Source organism: Balaenoptera ricei, chromosome 9 (genome assembly GCF_028023285.1).
Source record: "Balaenoptera ricei isolate mBalRic1 chromosome 9, mBalRic1.hap2, whole genome shotgun sequence".
Taxonomy (NCBI): domain Eukaryota; kingdom Metazoa; phylum Chordata; class Mammalia; order Artiodactyla; family Balaenopteridae; genus Balaenoptera; species Balaenoptera ricei.
The window spans coordinates 37,572,051-37,585,581 of record NC_082647.1 but is presented as its reverse complement, the minus strand read 5'-3'; the positions used below and the strand labels follow the sequence as shown (position 1 = coordinate 37,585,581).

At 41.8% G+C, this 13,531-nt stretch overlaps 1 protein-coding gene across 1 annotated transcript; it reads left to right on the top strand.

The window, feature by feature from the left end:
* The first annotated feature begins 1,259 nt into the window (after window positions 1-1,259).
* LSMEM1 (leucine rich single-pass membrane protein 1) lies at window positions 1,260-12,379 on the top strand. The gene is made up of 4 exons (XM_059932688.1): window positions 1,260-1,277; window positions 5,700-5,828; window positions 7,933-8,061; window positions 11,803-12,379. The coding sequence occupies exons 2-4, from the start codon at window positions 5,705-5,707 to the stop codon at window positions 11,931-11,933; spliced, it is 384 nt and encodes a 127-aa protein (XP_059788671.1). The 5' UTR covers window positions 1,260-1,277; window positions 5,700-5,704; the 3' UTR covers window positions 11,934-12,379.
* The last annotated feature ends 1,152 nt before the right edge of the window (window positions 12,380-13,531 follow it).

Genomic DNA, 13,531 nt, shown 5'->3' with positions numbered 1-13,531 from the left:
ATACTTCAAGGGTTAGGTTTACAGGAGAGAGAAAAACAGTCAATGTTCAAAATGAGGCCATCCTATTATTTTTCCAAAGAATAGATGGTTTAAAACAGATGAGGTAGTTGGGAGATTAAAGCTGAATATGATAATTAAAATAATAGCTAACAAACATTCTCATTTTCCAAGAAATTTGGCATAGCTTTTCATGTATTATATGCTTCTGAGAAAAACAGTTACTAGTCACATTGTCTTTCTTCATGAACTGGTCCTCAGGTACAGATGAAGCTTTGAAAGATGACACTCCTTTCCCCCAAAAGGAGAGTGAGGTCCATACTGAATACAGACGTAAAAGGAATTTTGTGGAGCAAACATTTTCTAATTGACGTGCAATATGTTTCAAGGATGAATTAATGTCTGTCTAGCGATGGCAATGGAGGGTAGGGTTATAAAGGGTTACGCATCCGTTTACCACTTAACCCTCAGTGTCCTGCCCGGATAGTCAGTCAGCGGGGTGGGCTTGTGGTACAGTCTACTCCTCACTGCTCCTTTTATGTACCCCAGAGGGCAGACGGTCCTTGGCGTGTGTGAGAGGGAACCACATCAGAGGCTGACATTCCTGAGAAAGGAGGATGCATTAAAAACGCATAGAATAAAGCCTTTGAAAAGGAAAGAAAGTTGATGAGATAAAGTGCTTCCATTGCCGGCAGTGGGGGCACTGGGTCTGTAGCCATGCAATCTCCCACGCAGAGTCCGCTTCTGTAGCTACTGCAAGCCCTAGGCGTCCTCTGATCTGCCCTCGTCCTGCTTAGACGGTCAGCCTTATTCTTTTCCTGTTGACTGGAGTCCTGTGCAAATTAGTTGTCAGAGTGGCAGCTCCAGCCTGCTGCCCGATATTTATACATGGGAGCACCTCCTGGCAGAAGTGCAGGAACTGTGTCGGTTTACACATCCGCCAAATAAGGACGTAAATCTCAGTCCAATAAGAACCTCGTCAGTTACCAATTAAATCAAGGCATGGTGGTTTTTTTCTTTTTAAAGCATAGTCCCAGTACTATATTTACTAAAAACCTTAGGCACTATGAAAAAAGTCAGTATTTGGAATCTTACACTGCTTGGCTAAGTTAACACTAAATATAGACCAGCAGTTTCATGATGGGGTTTATGGGCCTTATAGGAGCACCGTGTGCTGAAGGGAGGCAAAGAAAGAGCTACAGAATTTCTAGAAGGTCATTATAGTTGCTTCTGAATAACTTGTTTTTCCTGGTAACCTAGCAGTCAAAGCTCACATTTTTGTAAGTAATTTGCATGCTACTATTTGCATGCAAAGTAATTTGCATGCTATTACTCTACTGAGACTGAATTATGATTTTTTTTTTTTTTACTGTATAATGTATTTTTTATTATACTTAATTTCTAGTTCAACAATCATTCTATCAAACATCTAAAATGCATCCTTTGGTTTATGCATTTTACAATCCACTCAGAGAAAAAAAAAGTAAACATCTTTTTCAGTTGACTCATCTGTAAAATTGGAGAGTTGGCTTGATAAGCACAAATAGAATTTCTAGCTATAAATACTGTATGTTTTACATTGTTAAAGAAGCAAAGAGAATGGTATCACACAAAGTGTTTCATGTTTTCACTTTTCCAGAAGCCAGCAAACTTAGTATCTTGTAGCATATCTATAGCAAGAATAGTCCTGTGTATAGTCAGGCTTCCAAGAAAGGATCTTTTTAATATGTCCTCCCTTGTGTCAGAGTATAAGGAGCTTCTCTGGTCCAAGAAAATCAAGCTAGGAATTTTAGAGGTTTCACATATATTTTCAACTAAAAGAACGGGATTACTTTCTCTCATTTGCATTGCATTCAAAGATAAATATAAATATATGAATTATGATTCTTGAGGCTGGGATGATTTTTGTTGCATGTGCTCTGTGCTTTTTTTTTTATTTAATTTTTTAATTTATTTTATCTTTGGCTGCATTGGGTCTTCGTTGCTGTGCGCAGGCTTTTCTCTGGTTGTGGTGAGCGGGTGTTACTCTTCGTTGCAGTGTACAGGCTCCCATTGTGGTGGCTTCTCTTGTTGTGGAGCACGGGCTCTAGGCACACGGGCTTCAGTAGTTGCGGCACACGGGCTCAGTAGTTGTGGCTCACGGCTCGCGGGCTCTAGAGCGCAGGCTCAGTAGTTATGGCGCACAGGTTTAGTTGCTCCGCGGCATGTAGGATCTTCCGGGACCAGGGCTCGAACCCTTGTCCCCTGCATTGGCAGGCGAATTCTTAACCACTACACCACCAGGGAAGCCCTACTCTGTGCTTTTTTAACTTTTGATACAGATGATTTAGACGATTTTAAAAATTACTTCCTGGATGTGAAGAGGCACTGACTCTGAAATGGAATTATAGAACAAGTTACCATGACTCGCTCAACAAAGCTTCCTATTAGCTTTGAATTAAATCCTATTATAACAATTCTGATTTTGTGGCAAGCAGTGCTGGTTTGAGTTATTTCTCTGGTTTGATACCACGCACCTATGGGAAAAAGTAAAGAGCAAAGCAAGTTTTCATGGACGATGATATTGGTCAGAATATTTATTAACAGGTAGTCAAGTCAAAGAATTCTTAAATGACAAAAAGAATCAGCTGTTAGCATTGATCTAAACTGGAGGAAAATAAAATTACTTACATGTTTCAGCTCAAGGTATTAGAAAGGGTTCCATGAAAAGGATGCTACTTCGGTCAATCTTACTTAATGAGCAAATTTGCACACCGCAGTCAAGAAGGAGGGTCAAGTTAGTGCAATGCAGAATTTAGTAACACTCTGGCTGCTCCAGCGCTGCTGGTTGTTGCCAGATGCTCTCATGTGGAGATGCAAAGATAGCAACAACTGGGTGTCAAACAGCTATGGGTCCTGACTTGAGGGCCATGTGATCTTGTATCCATTTACTCGCAGGGTCATTTGCAGGTTCTTGGCGTCCGTGAACCACACCCAACTCAGTTTTCTCTACTGGCTCTTTATTTTTCATTTGCATCTTGCATTTAATTAAAAATGCATTGAAATAGCATCTATTTACATTGTGACTTTACCCAAATGAAGAGATTTCCATTCAGAGCACTTCAGAGTTCACTCTTAAGTTGTTACGTTAGTGCTTCTGGGTTTGATGTCGCATTGAATCACCTTTTGAGTTAGCAGCAAGGCCAGTAATTTGGAGATTTTATTTGTTGTGCAGCTCTTAAGTCAGTTTTTGTAGCTATGATTTTCTAGCTAATCCTCTACTTTGTAAACACTGATTCAAGCCTCAGTATGAGATTTAAGCAATAGTAATTACATGCCTAGAGGGGAAGCTAAGGCTCAAGGATGTCAAGTCAGAGATCCAAAAATGAACCATGTGTCAGCTACCAAGCCTAAAATAGACGCTGTGTCTGGAACGATGATCCTATGATGGGACACAACCCTTATGCCTCATCAGATATTAGTGTTTGGGATAATATATAAAGAGATGATAAAATATAAAACATTTTTAAAAGAATAGTTTAGGAATCTGTGACCATGCATCAGTCAACACTTTTGGTTTTATCTGTAAAAGGATGAGATTTGATTGATCTCTAAGGCCCCTCTGCTCTATATGCTGTTACTTTTTTTTTTTTGTCACTTCAAGTCATTCCCTTAGGAACGATCCATGAAGTATATTTGGAATTCAGTAATATCAATATATAAAGTGCTTCAGTAGTATCTTACCTAAAATATTCACGGAGTTAGGTGTTCTTGTTAATTAAAATTTCAGCATAAATGAAACACCCTTTTAGATTTTTACTTAAAAAAAAATTTAACTAGTTCATAACTTTTCAAGCTCACTGTTTTTCTTAGCTAGGGTTCTGGGGAAACATTTTTTTTTACAAGTACTAGTAGGTTTTTAGTTATTACTGAGAAATTATTCGGTCTTAATATTTTAGAGTGCAGTTTAATCTGTTTAGTAGATGGCTGATACTTTTTTTTTTTCACATCTTCTATAGGTGTTCATCTTTTCTTTTCTGAATTTGGTTTCTCCTAACTCTAATCATATTTGCCTTCATTTTGTAGCTGGGCATTAAAGGAAATTTTTTAAATGTTAAGAGGAAGTCAATAGTGTGTTGCCACATGTAGGCAGACGTGAAGTTTTCTGCATTGCTTTTACTAAAGTCCAGATAGATATGACACGAGGATTCTTAACCTCAGTTTTATGTTAGTGTACTTATTATTAACTGCCTCAAATTCTTTTGGAAATAGTGAGATTTAAATCGTAAATCAAATATTTTAGGTGTTCCAACTTAACATAAATCACTGGCTTCTAAACTTGGCACTGGGCATTTGAAGAATAGTATTGGAGATTACCCTATGGAGTGTTCAGTCAATTGGGGAAATCAAAGATGTAAGCAAATAAATGCGATAAAATAGAACAGATGTTCTGATAGAAGAATGTACAGTATCCAGCAAGGGCACAAGGGAAAGACAGGTTGATTCTTAATGGAGGTGAGGTTTGAGCTGTGTCTTGACAAAGGATTCGGGAAGGGTGTGGAGAAGAAAGGTAGCACAAGGGAAGAGGCAGTGAACTCTGAAGCATGAGGCCTGCTTCCAGCCCGGCAACTAGCTAATGTGTGATCTTGGGCATTTACCTTCTGAGCTTCAATTTTCTCATTTGTGGAAAGGATGGGGGCTAGATGAGAGCATGTCTAAAATCCTTTCCCGATCAAAAAACCCCACATCCATTATTAGACTCATTTTATGAAAAGAGATAACTGTGAAGGAGAAAGCTTTGATAGCAATCGGAATTTGTCTTCCTAGAACCTTCTTTTCACATAATTAAAAGGTCACAAGTTCTCTGTTGTGCTAGAGAGACATCTTAAAATAGAACTTTTTAATCCATTCAGATTTTTCAGTGTAGCTTGAACTTGTGCTATCATTAGAGAATATTATCTTCAATGTAAACCACAATTTTAGAATTACTTATTACATAAGTGACCGCACTCTAAGGAAACACAGAAGGAAGAGACCTGAGAGGTCCTGAAGTTTAGCCTCCAACAACTGCAGTATTCATCTCCGTACTCAGTTTGCTAAGATTTTTGTCTTGAGGTCTCAGAGCCAGTCTGTAATGACTAAAGGATACCTTTAAGGTAGGGACTCCTATACCATATTGAGGGAGAATATAAAAAGTATAGTTTTGTATTAAAGCCTCATCAATTAGAATGGTTCACAGTAACATTTTCTTCTTCTCTCAGAATCTTTATGGCCACAGGCTGCCTAGCTTAATTTTATCTTTTTACGTGTTTATACATCGTCTTCTTGCACAAAGGATTTGAGAAGCCTCACCAGAATACGAACAGTGTAATAAAGAGAAACATTCAAAAATCAATTACAAAAAATTAAAAGAGGCCCAGGGCAAATATAGACAGAATTGAGAAATCTGAGCAGGAAGAAAGAGCAAGTGCAGATAAGCAGGGTATTAAAGCGTTAAAATTGGGACACACACTTGACTCTGAGCTTCCTGGCAAGCAAAGCAAAAAGAAGAGTTTCAATGTCGTCCCCAAAAGGAGCAGCTAAACTTTTCTAGCCCTTCATTTGGCAGTAGCATGTGTGGGTGGGTCTTCACGTGCCAGCCCAGCTTCCTGTGGGCTGTGATCCGTGTGAAGGCCGGCTCCCCAGCCCCGCCTCTCGTGTTTAACAGCAGTGTTTTCTTCCAGGGACAATGAATCCTTCCCAGGACACCGGCTCTGGCGGCATTCCTGAAGATAGAAAGCTCTATGTTGTGGATTCCATAAATGACTTAAACAAACTAAACCTCTGTCCTGCCGGATCGCAGCGTCTGTTCCGTATGTGTGCCTTCCCAGGCTTGGCGGCCCGTCCGGGCTTCTAGGCCACCTAAAAATAGCGAATGCTGAGCTGGACCTGTGGTCGTGGGCTGGGGGCGGTGTGGGCATTAGGAAGCCTCTGCGTTACAGACGCTGTTTAGTATTAGGCAATTTTTGCTTTTGTTCTCTGAATACTTGCCAGGCTTGTGGGCTTTCTTGGCTCTTAAGCAAGATTTGAACTCTTGTCTTTAAAAGTTCTGAGAAGTTCCCTGTGGAGTTTATCTCCCTGGAAAGCGGTGGAGGCTGCGGAGATGAGGCTTACTCAACCCTCTTGGCCGCTTTTGTGCCTTCTAGTGACCACAGCCAGGTCACCGAGGGTGCCCACTTTCCTAGAGAGGTTTTACTTCATAGCGGATTGTTCCACACGTTTATCTAGTTTAAAAAAAAATCATTAAAATTTTGTTGGGCAAAAAAGTCAGCTTCATTTTTTTAGATTACAAATTGCCTCAATTAAAGCATTAGAAAGAGGAGGGGGAAAACAAAATAAAAAACTGCTGAATACTAAATACTACATGTGTATCTTGTCCCCTAAATATTATAAATGAGTTCTATCAGGTTATTCTGAGCCCCGTCTTTTCTAGCTTAAACGCTGACGTTCCAACACAGGTGATAGATGCCCACTTGCTGTTTGTTTCACATACACTCGAAACTCTTACTGTCCCAATTTTATGTCCATTATTTCCCCTTCTAAATCCTTTTTGTTTTTATTTTATTTATTTATTATTATTTTTTGGCTGCGTTGGGTCTTCGTTGCTGCGCGCGGGCTTTCTCTAGTTGCCGCGAGTGGGGGCTACTCTTCGTTGCGGTGCACGGGCTTCTCCTTGCGGTGGCTTCTCTTGTTGGGGATCATGGGCCCTAGGTGCATGGGCTTCAGTAGTTGTGGCATGCAGGCTCAGTAGTTGTGGCTCGTGGGCTCTTGAGCGCAGGCTCAGTTGTTGTGGCGCACGGGCTTAGTTGCTTCGTGGCATGCGGGATCTTCCCAGACCAGGGCTCGAACCCATGTCCCCTGCATTGGCAGGCGGATTCTTAACCACTGTGCCACCAAGGAAGCCCCCTAAATCCTTTTTGAATTCTTGTTTTTCTCTTCATTTTAATTTGTTCAGATTTTCACCTGTTTTTACTGCAGTCGGTCTCAATAAATGCAGGTGTTTGGGTGCCAGCTTATGCCGTGGCTATGATTAGGAAGGAAAAGCTCTGGAGGGTGTGACACAGGATGTCCTTATAAAGCACAGGACCTAAGCCCCCATCTCTCCATAATCAAGTAGCAGAGGGTGTGGGACTGATATAAAATAGGAGGGATTACAGAAGACAATTCAAGGATCTCCATTACCGCAAGTTTCTGTATTTCTTTTTCAATTTAATTTGGGTGTTATTAGGCAAATAGGTCTTACAAAACAGTGACCAAATGCAGACAATTCATGGTTTGGGTGAACCAAGCTGTTTTATAAGCATGGTTGCATTTTCAGTTCAACTGTAAAACATTTAAGAGAACCTTGCTGCCAGAGCGTGTCCATCCTGGAAACAGCTTTTAGAAACCAAATTACATCAGGGTCATTTTGATGTTGTTGTTTAAATGGTTATAAGCATAACTGGTTATTTTTATAGGAAATAAAGTTTTCTGGGAGATATCTCAGAGTGTTCAGCCTTTCACCCAGAGTAAGTGGCCCACAGCCAGCTGTGTTTTATTCTTGGCTCACTTTAGGAAAAGGGCAATAGAGCCTCCATCACTCTGAACCCTTAACTTATTTATTCCCTGCCCACCACCCCCTCCACCAAGCAAAAGAAAAATCCAAGTCCGGCTACATCAGTGTTAACACGATCTTCAAAGAATTTTCCAAATAGGGGCTGAGGAGATAGCTTGACCCGGCTTGTCCTTTGAATACTGTTATAGAAGGTGAAAAATTCTCAAAGAGCACCCGATCCAAAGACATTCCTCAAATATAAGTCTCTTTCCAGAGTGATCAGAGGGAAAATGGGCATATCCCTTACATCTCTCTCTCTCTCTCTCTCTTTTTTTTTTAATGCTGAGGAGTTTTTGTCTTTGTTGTTGTTTGTTTCACATTAGCTCTAGAGGAGAAAATCCCCGACATCGCCACTAACTCAGGAAATGGAAACCACAGTCTGTTTTTGGTGGGGCTGATCATCATGCTGATTGTCAGCCTGGCACTGGTTTCCTTCGTGATATTTCTGATAGGTAAGTACCGTGGACACACTTTTCATCACTGCTATGCACTTACTTTGTAGCTGGTCGTTTAGCTTTGCTGCGGTAACGAGGCAGTGCCTCCTGGCAGTCAGTGCTGCCACTGAAGGCTGAGGGGGCGTGAACGCCTAGGGTACCTGCTGCTCTGGGCCGGGTCGCTGGGGCACACGTAAGCCCTCAGTGCCAGCAGTTCGCAAACATGGACATTAAATGTTTTTATAATGCTTTAATTTCTCACCTGGAGTCCCTAGCTGCCAATGGTAGGCAGCTTATTCTAGCTAACTCGGGGTTTTCTTCATCCAGCACGTGAGCTCTCCATGAACTGAGGTCTATAATTTTCAGTCACAGTCAGGTTCACCCCCTCTTCCAGGTTCCCTCGCTTCCCTGAAATCCATTAGAAGCACTAATTGGGCTTGTGCCAGGGCCCAGAGGCAGTGCTGGGATGGGAGGAGACTTCTCCTGTCTGACACCGCCCAGGCTGGCGTCCTGCCTGCCCTTGGCCTGGGCCCTGCGTGTCCGCCCTTGAGCGGTGACCCAGGCTTTCCCACACAGTCTCTCAGCCAAGAGATCCCCTGAGGTCTCAGTGCCACTCTCCTCTCTGCCTCGGGTGGGGGAGGGGTGCTGTCCATCCTGGGGCATGCTGCCCTTTCAGGAAAGCCCACCAGCATCCTCTCTGAGCTGTCCCCTGCAGACCACCACCTGGAGTTACTTCAGTTCCCTCCCACCCCTCTTAGGAGTGGACGGAGCCTGAGCGAAGGAGTCATGCTTTATACCCTTTTGCCTGGATCCACCACACTGTCATTTCTTCTGCCCTGAAGGCCTTGTAGCCTTCAGAACTCCTAAATGTTGGATCCCATGTCTCTGAAATGCCTCTATTTCAAATTCATTCAGGATCAGTGGAGGTAGCAGTGGTGGTGATGGGAAGTGGGCACAGGGCATGACTCTTACTTACAGCTTCCAACCCCTTTTCCTCCCCAAAACTTTGTCTCCCTTCCAGCTTAAAGGTCTTTTCCTGGTATGGGTTTCAGAGCTGGTGCGAAGGGGTGATGTTTAATCGCTTGTTTGTCATCCTGCTGATGCCATTTTGCACTTAGAAGCTACAGTGTGAACTCTCCTTACAATAATGGTGCCTTTGCGTGTGATTATTCTTTGGAGGAGGGTTGGCCCTGAACCTGCAGGAAAGAGCACGTGGATCACTCTTCTGAAATGTTATACCACCTAAGTTGATGCTCCAGATATCATCCTGCCTCACCTGCCCGGGAAATGACTAACTTAAACTATTGAGAAATTTTAGGTATGCCTACCGACTTGGGAGCAACCCAAAGGGACTGCTGTTTTTTGTGGGAAAGTAAGTAGTAAGATTTAGGGCAATAATAATTTAAAATGTTATGTATTGGGTGCCCACTCTGTCCCAGGCACTGTGCTAAGCATTTATGTCTGTTTGCTCACCACCTCATAACAACTCTATAGTGTAGGACCTATTGTTATTTTGGTTTTATCAATGCTGAAACTGAAGCTTAGAGAGATTAATTAATATGCCCAAGGCCAACAGACAGTGGTGCCTAATCAGGGCTCAGAGACACCCCTGCCTGACATCAAAGACCATTCACTTTATCACCATATTATATCCCCTTGTATGAATAGGATTTATTTTATGTTTGCTTCTAGTGTTTTATATTGAGGGCAAAGTCATATCAAGAAACAGAAAGAAGGGACTTCCCTGGCAGTCCAGTGGTTAAGACTTTGCCTTCCAATGCAGGGCGTGAGGGTTTGATCCCTGGTCGGGGAGCTAAGATCCCACATGACTTGCGGCCAAAAAACCAAAACATAGAAGCAATATTGTAACAAATTCAATAAAAACTTTTAAAAAAATGGTCCACATTAAAGAAATCTTAGAAAAAAAAAAGAAAATGTGAATAAAGAAGAGTGTTTTTTTATTGGACAGTTACTCTTTGCCAGACACATTAAATTCATTATCTTAAGTCCTTACTCTACCCTTCAAGGTAGTGTCTAATATTTCTGTTTTACTGATGAAAGACTAAGGCCCAGAGAGTTTAACTCTCCACGTTTATCCAGCTAGTCAGAAGCAGAACTGGGGTTCATACCCTGAGCCGCCTGCCTCCAGACCTCCCTGGCCCTCCACTGCCTCTGTTGAAGTAATAATAAAGGCTTCCTGTGGTTTTCAGATAAACCTTAGCCCAACCTAAGACCAGAGTTGGCACAGGCAGCTATAAATGAACTTGGCCTGTGCTCATCTTTAACAAGGAAACCTTTTTGCTCTCAGTGGGGTTCAGTGCAAATTTGTGTCATTTAACTGAAGTGTAAGAACTTATCTTCTTTATAACCCTGACATTTTTATGCAAGAGAAATAAGGCTATTTTATACTGATTACATTGAATAAACTGTTGGGCCTTGTGTTTTTGTCACAATCTCTGTCCTAAGGAGGAATAACGGACAGCAAGGATAGGTTACCCGGGATGCCTACCTGCCTCTGTAACAGTTCCCAGCGGCCAAGCAATGTAGATATGTGGGATGTGATTAAGTATTGCCTTAATTTAAAAAAGGGTTCTATGGTCAAATGAGTTTGAGAATTGCTGGGTTAGTAATACGTAAGGTATTTTATTTTACTTCTTGTGAATTTCCAAAAAGGCAGGTCAGGCATGATTTTTCTCTAACGTTTTTGCATATAGAAACCTTTTTCTCTTTTGGAATTTAACTTGGAACCAGTGTATTGTGGAACAGACTTAGTCCAACATGGCTGCTACTTCCTTCTGTGTTTGACTAACGTAGAAGGTTCCCAAGAGGGGAAGTATGTCACATGCTATGGATTTATTTGTGTCACACTTTTCTCCAGAAGCAAGTGGTATCTCTGCCTGGCTCTGCATCAAAGCTCAATTAAAACCTTTCTGTCATGTCTTGGACCATAATTCATCCAACATAATTTTTCAGATATGGGGGAAAGGCAGCTTCTGGGCAACAGTTTGTCCCAAGCCTGGAAGGTGAGGCTCTAACACTTTCCCACATTAATTTTTGGCTAAACCCAGTAGCATGTTACCACCATCATTAGTTCCTGAAAGATGTCTTGGAAAAAACTTGCCTGCAGTGGAAATGATAAGGAGCTCACATATTAAATACTGATTTTGTGCTGCTTTTCTTAGAAATTTTAACTCATAAGCAGACCTCAAGAGTGTTCCATTCCCTGACTTACTCAATAACCAGGGGTTCTATTTATTTTGGAAATATGGACTCTGTGCTCTCAGGGTGGTCTGAGGGGAATTATTATACATTCATTATGGGCTGGTAATTTAGAACCAGGAGAGCTATGTATATCAAAGTAGTCTGGAACCCAAAATATCCCACCTCCCACATGTGGAGTGAAAAACCTTTTCTGAGAATGGGTCTCAAAATGAGACAACATAACAGTCACTTCTGTGGGGATAATCAGACGCTGGTGGTTTCCTTTGGTTGCTCACAGCAAAGTCTTTCTTGGCGAAAAGCTGTGTGGAGTCTGCCAAATGTAGTCAAGTCTTTCATCAAGAAGTCGTAAAAATAATTCACTTGATAGGTAACTTCAGTCTTCATCAATTTCTCTTCTGGGCTTCTGGGCTGCGTGGGATATTGGAGCAGGGGATTTGCCAAGAGGGCCTCTCAGCCGAGCACCCCAACGGGGCTCTGATGAGTCCCGATGGAACACACTGGAAACCAGTGTAACACTGTCTATTTTTCATTTTAAAGTTCAAACTGGCAACAAGATGGAAGATGTGTCAAGAAGACTAGCAGCTGAGGGAAAGGACATAGATGATCTTAAGAAAATCAACAGCATCATTGTAAAGCGACTCAACCAACTGGACTCTGAACAGAGCTAAAGGAATGAGCTTCCAAGAGCAACTGCTAACACCTGAGCGTCTCGCTGTCCTGGGAGGGTACAGGGTTAAGAACCGACCAAGGGCATATCTGCAGGCAACAAAAGGCCAACTTTCCACTACAGGGATGGGAGCAGCTCCAAGGCAAGGGGGGCTGGGGACAGCCGCCAGAAGGGGGCTGATTTTGTGGTAGGGTCCTTCAGCTTTCATGGGGTTAATGGTGGCTGGCATGGAAGAGAACCAACAGGAAACAAGAACGGGAATTTGGCTCTGTGTGTACAGCTTCTTTTACGAAAGGAACTTTGGCACCAGAATAAGTTCACTGTGGCCAGTAAATTTCATGACACCTCATGTAACTTTATGAACTCCCTGGAAAGCCTAAGGAATTCATTGAATTATTTGTGTTCAAGGGAATCAGGTGATAACTCTTTTCAATAAAATAGATTCTGCTCAGGTGATTACACTTTGACTCATTTCTCCAGGGACAGGGTGTGGGCGGCCTCCGAGCTAGTTGCCTACTGGTACTTGCTAATGGTAGCTATGTGCCTATGGTAGGGTGTGGTCAAAAGAGAGAGCCCTATTTATTCAACTAATGTTTTTTGAGCTGCTGCTTTGTACAAACCACCATACTCTAGAGAAGCTTACATTCAAGTGAGGAACAAAGGAGATATATAGTTATATATAGACATATAAGCTTTTTGACTTTCTGATGGGAAAAAAAGTCCTTCAGTACCCTGCTGATTAATTGTGAGGACATCTGGTAGGTTTGTAGCCTTTATTAAACTACAGTGGGAAACCGAATATTTGGAATATTTGGAACCTGCCTTGTTTTAGCACAAAAGGTAAGGCACAAAATTTATGAAATTGGATATGTTGTGATATAAATCAGCTTTAGGGCTTCCCTGGTGGCGCAGTGGTTGAGAATCTGCCTGCTAATGCAGGGGACACGGGTTCGAGCCCTGGTGTGGGAAGATCCCACATGCCGCGGAGCAACTGGGCCCGTAAGCCACAACTGCTGAGCCTGCGCGTCTGGAGCCTGTGCTCCGCAACAAGAGAGGCCGCAACAAGAGAGGCCGCGACAGTGAGAGGCCCGCGCACCGCGATGAAGAGTGGCCCCCGCTCACCGCAACTAGAGAAAGCCCTCGCACAGAAACGAAGACCCAACACAGCCAAAAATAAATAAATAAATAAATAAAAATAATTAAAAAAAAAAAAAAAAATCAGCTTTAAAAGCATGAGTCTTAGAAAATCTTTAATATAAATATATTGTGTAAGTCTGTTGTGTGAAGTCTATTGCAATTCTATCATTTTGGGTTCATCAGAAACATCTGGGTTTATTCTAAAGTTACTCACATACATAAACACACATTTTATAACACTAAATAGTTAATGAAATAAACACAAGACATTTCACCTATCCAGTTTTGCACTCAAAAACATTTGTACTGCATACTTAATTTTAAAAAATTGATATCATGCAGAATATTTTAAAAATCTGATTTGTATTTATTGGAAAATTCTTATTAACCTGTTGATGGGGTGTGGCAAAATAATTTATCAGGATTTGCTATAACATTGTTTCACAAACTACAGATGAGCTG

Bases quoted from the DNA above. Each gene is read 5' to 3' on its own strand.
- LSMEM1 (XM_059932688.1), top strand. From the start codon at position 5,705: ATGAATCCTTCCCAGGACACCGGCTCTGGCGGCATTCCTGAAGATAGA. The intron at 5,829-7,932 runs GTATGTGTGCCT...GTTTCACATTAG, and splicing joins CGGATCGCAGCGTCTGTTCC to CTCTAGAGGAGAAAATCCCC. The intron at 8,062-11,802 runs GTAAGTACCGTG...TTCATTTTAAAG, and splicing joins CTTCGTGATATTTCTGATAG to TTCAAACTGGCAACAAGATG.